Source organism: Frankliniella occidentalis, unplaced genomic scaffold, assembly GCF_000697945.3.
Source record: "Frankliniella occidentalis isolate FOCC.00 unplaced genomic scaffold, Focc_3.1 Scaffold562, whole genome shotgun sequence".
Lineage (NCBI taxonomy): Eukaryota > Metazoa > Arthropoda > Insecta > Thysanoptera > Thripidae > Frankliniella > Frankliniella occidentalis.
The window spans coordinates 56,632-59,962 of NW_026267678.1; the positions used below are offsets into that span (position 1 = coordinate 56,632).

The 3,331-nt window shown below is 52.2% G+C and overlaps 1 protein-coding gene across 1 annotated transcript; it reads left to right on the forward strand.

Moving 5' to 3' along the window:
• Positions 1–142: 142 nt before the first annotated feature.
• Positions 143–3,213, forward strand: LOC113218012 (retinol dehydrogenase 11-like). The gene is made up of 6 exons (XM_026438143.2): positions 143–437; positions 1,222–1,314; positions 1,534–1,770; positions 1,884–2,069; positions 2,161–2,273; positions 2,702–3,213. The coding sequence occupies exons 1-6, from the start codon at positions 299–301 to the stop codon at positions 2,894–2,896; spliced, it is 963 nt and encodes a 320-aa protein (XP_026293928.1). The 5' UTR covers positions 143–298; the 3' UTR covers positions 2,897–3,213.
• Positions 3,214–3,331: the final 118 nt, after the last annotated feature.

The window sequence follows — 3,331 nt, forward strand, 5'->3', positions numbered from 1 at the left end:
CCCGGACCTGTGCCGCGACGCTAACGGCTCATCGGGTGTAAAGGGCGCGGCGCTGGGCTGCGCTGGGCGCGACAGAGAGAGAGAGAGAAAGAAACGGGAGGGGCAGCGCGGCGTTGAGATTGGGGTGCAATCGGTCTGACCTCCTCGAGTAGTACACACGTGCTTAGCAGCACCGCTTGCCCGCTACTTCAAGCCGCGCCGCGCCAGAGCCCAGACGGACGCCAACCAACTTTGGTGGACGCTATCTGCATTTGACAGTCGCCCGTCGCACGCGGCCGCGAGCGAACGCAACGCCGCCATGGCCTGGTTCCTGACACTCCTCGTCGGGGTCGTCATCCTGGCCGCCTTCCGCGCCTACAACAAGTACACGTCGGGGCGATGTCGCTGCACGACCCGCCTGGACGGCAAGGTGGTCGTCGTGACGGGGGCTAACACGGGTGAGTCCGCTGCGTCACTCCATGTGATGTCTGATGTGATGCAGGTCGAAATGACGAGCCAAGTCAAAAAAACAAAACAAGTCGACGCTAAGAATTAAAATTTGAAAGTGCACTGAGAAAAATGTTTGGTCACCACGGCCGAAAAATTTGGTTGCTGTCACTAAAGTGACGTTCAATCTGCCCCCTGAGTCATAACCATAGAACGTTCTATCGTGCTGGCTGGAGTGTTTGGTTTGAGCGTCTGAACACCAGTTTATAGTTACGGCAACCAAAGTATTTTTCTCCGTGTGCGCCACCCCTATAATGATTCGTTCTGACACGAAAATGACGACGGAAAATGAGACACAAATAATGCCCAGGATCAGTCTGGGACTGCGGGGGTGCTACTGCCGCAAAAAGGATAGGTAGACAAAAAGCGACACATAAGAGGGAATGCCCCCGCGCCTTATTGCTGGGTGAGCGACAAGCTGACGCCTCATTGACAAGGAGCGATGCGAGCGATAAGGGTGTGAGTGTGAGTCAGAGTGCTCCAAGGGCCACAGGTACGGTACAGAGATAAAATGCAGGTGTTATTTGCCAACTGGTCGACAACCTTTCTGCCCTGCAGTCCAATAACGAGATGTGCTTGGGGTGGGAAGAGGAAGGGCGCCGCGGCAGCGGGGCACCCTTTCTTCCTCCGTGAAGAGGGACCGAAATGCAAAGGATGCCCTCTATTATTTGAATAAGCCCTCTCTAGCAACGGGTAAGAACCCTTTGCACTGACGCGGCTGTTCTCATTCCGTAGGCATCGGCAAGGAGGCGGCGCGGAACTTCGCGGCGCGCGGCGCGAGGGTGATCATGGCGTGCCGGGACCTCAAGAAGGCCGACGAGGCGAGAGGTGAGTCTATGCCGCCGCGGAGGGCTTCAGTTTTTTTTAAAAAAAATCGGAGTACACCTCCAAAAACATTTTAAAAAAGAAATAATAAAAGAAAAATGAATGAAAAAAAAATTAATTTAAAAAATCAGAGAACAAGAGACAAAAAGTTGGTGAACGCCTGAATTCGTGGTGAAATACCCCTCGGGATCGCCGTTCCCACTCACACTTTACCTTCCGCAGACGACATCGTCTCCTCCACGGGCAACGACAATGTGCTGATCCGGCCCCTCGACCTGCTGTCACTTCAGTCGGTGCGCGAGTTCGTGGCCGGGGTGGTGCGCTCGGAGCAGCGCCTCGACGTCCTCGTCAACAACGCGGGCGCGGGCGGGCTGCCACACAAGTACACCGACGACGGGCTGGTCATGGGCATGCAGGCCAACCACTTTGGGCCGTTTCTGCTCACCTGCCTACTCGTGGGTACGCGGTCCTGCTGCTGGCCGTACTCGTGCCGTACTTTTACAACCCTGCGCGGGCGGTGATCTCGCGACCTCCTCTAATACCTCGATCCGACCTTCTCTCTCTTGCCCCAGACCTGCTCAAGAAGACGCCATCCAGTCGCATCGTGACGGTGTCGTCCGCAGCGTACCCTTACGGCTTTTTCGACATCGACAACATGAACTGCGAGAAGGACTTCAACGGTTTCTATCTCTACTGCAACAGCAAGCTGTGCAACATCTTCATGACACAAACCCTTGCCGAAAAGCTGAAAGGAACGGGCAAGTCAAGGAGTTAAAACCAACGAGTCGTCTCCAGCCATGGATGTCAGAGAATAACGGTCGTTTATCGCCTCGCTGCTCCTCTCGACAGGTATCACGGCAAACAGCCTTCACCCTGGCGTCGTGAAGACCGATATATTTCGGAACGTCCCCAACGAGACGATCAAGAGCATCGCCTCTGCTGGCGTTGGCTTCTTCTTCAAGGTAAGGCAGCCCACCAGCGAGCCGGGCTGACAGACAGAACGGTGCTCGCAGAGCCCCTGCGTGGGTAGACCCGCCCGCGTGGCACGGCTGCGCGGCGGTGTAGTCTATCCTCGGCTGGTCGGGGGTCCGGCCCACCGCGAGTGAGCGCGTGAGCTCCCTCCGGCTCCGAGCCGAACTCAAACAACGCATTTTTGAGCAGTCCCCAAGACTGTCTCTATCAGTGGACAAAGTCCCACTGCCCCGTACTTCTCACTCCGGTGTGCAAAGCCGCAACACACTGTCGTCCCGTGTAGCCCCTACTCGCCGTGCGAAAAACTTAGGGCACACTTATAGGGTAGAACTTCGTGGCCTGTGGACTGGTCGAGGAGGCTGTCTGCTTTTTGCCGTTTTTTTAGCCCTATTGATTAATTATTCTATTTATGGGACAGAATGCGGAAGCGGGCGCGCAGACGATCATCCACCTAGCAGTGTCCAAAGAGGGAGGCCACGTGAGTGGGAAGTACTTCATGGACCTAAAGGAGAGAGGTCTAGCCAGCGTGGCGAAGACCCCGGGCCTCGCCGAAAAAGTATGGAAGCGGTCCGAGGACTTCGTTAAACTAGCTGAAAACGAACGGCCGTTCTAAGAAGCAAACGTTTTTAAAAGAAACAAACAACTCAGCTCATCTTTTTCTACTTTTATTCGGTACATAAGGACATACAGTTAACAGTATCTTGATAAGGAGATGAACAGTTTAAGAATTGCTACACAATAATGTTGAAGATTGTTTCTGAATAGAAACTTAGCTGTAACATGATCTCCAACAACTATAATTTAAATTCATTTTTGATTAAAAACAAGAAAACTGTGTAAATCAGAAACAAGTTGTTTTTCCTTTGTTCATTTAAAAGAAGCTAGTGGATTGATGTAAAAAAGGTTTATAAATATGTGCATAGATAGATATTTCATTTCTACTTTATAATATGTGTTACGTACAGTCTTGTAAGTACGTAAGAACTTCATATAGCCTAGACAAACTAGTCATATTTCATAATTGAATTAATGAAAACAACTAAGACAT

What these genes read in the sequence shown, in the direction of transcription:
- LOC113218012 (XM_026438143.2), top strand. Translation starts at nt 299, where the DNA reads ATGGCCTGGTTCCTGACACTCCTCGTCGGGGTCGTCATCCTGGCCGCC. An exon ending in CGTGACGGGGGCTAACACGG is followed by an intron (nt 438 to 1,221) that starts GTGAGTCCGCTG and finishes CTCATTCCGTAG; the next exon opens with GCATCGGCAAGGAGGCGGCG. An exon ending in GAAGGCCGACGAGGCGAGAG is followed by an intron (nt 1,315 to 1,533) that starts GTGAGTCTATGC and finishes TACCTTCCGCAG; the next exon opens with ACGACATCGTCTCCTCCACG.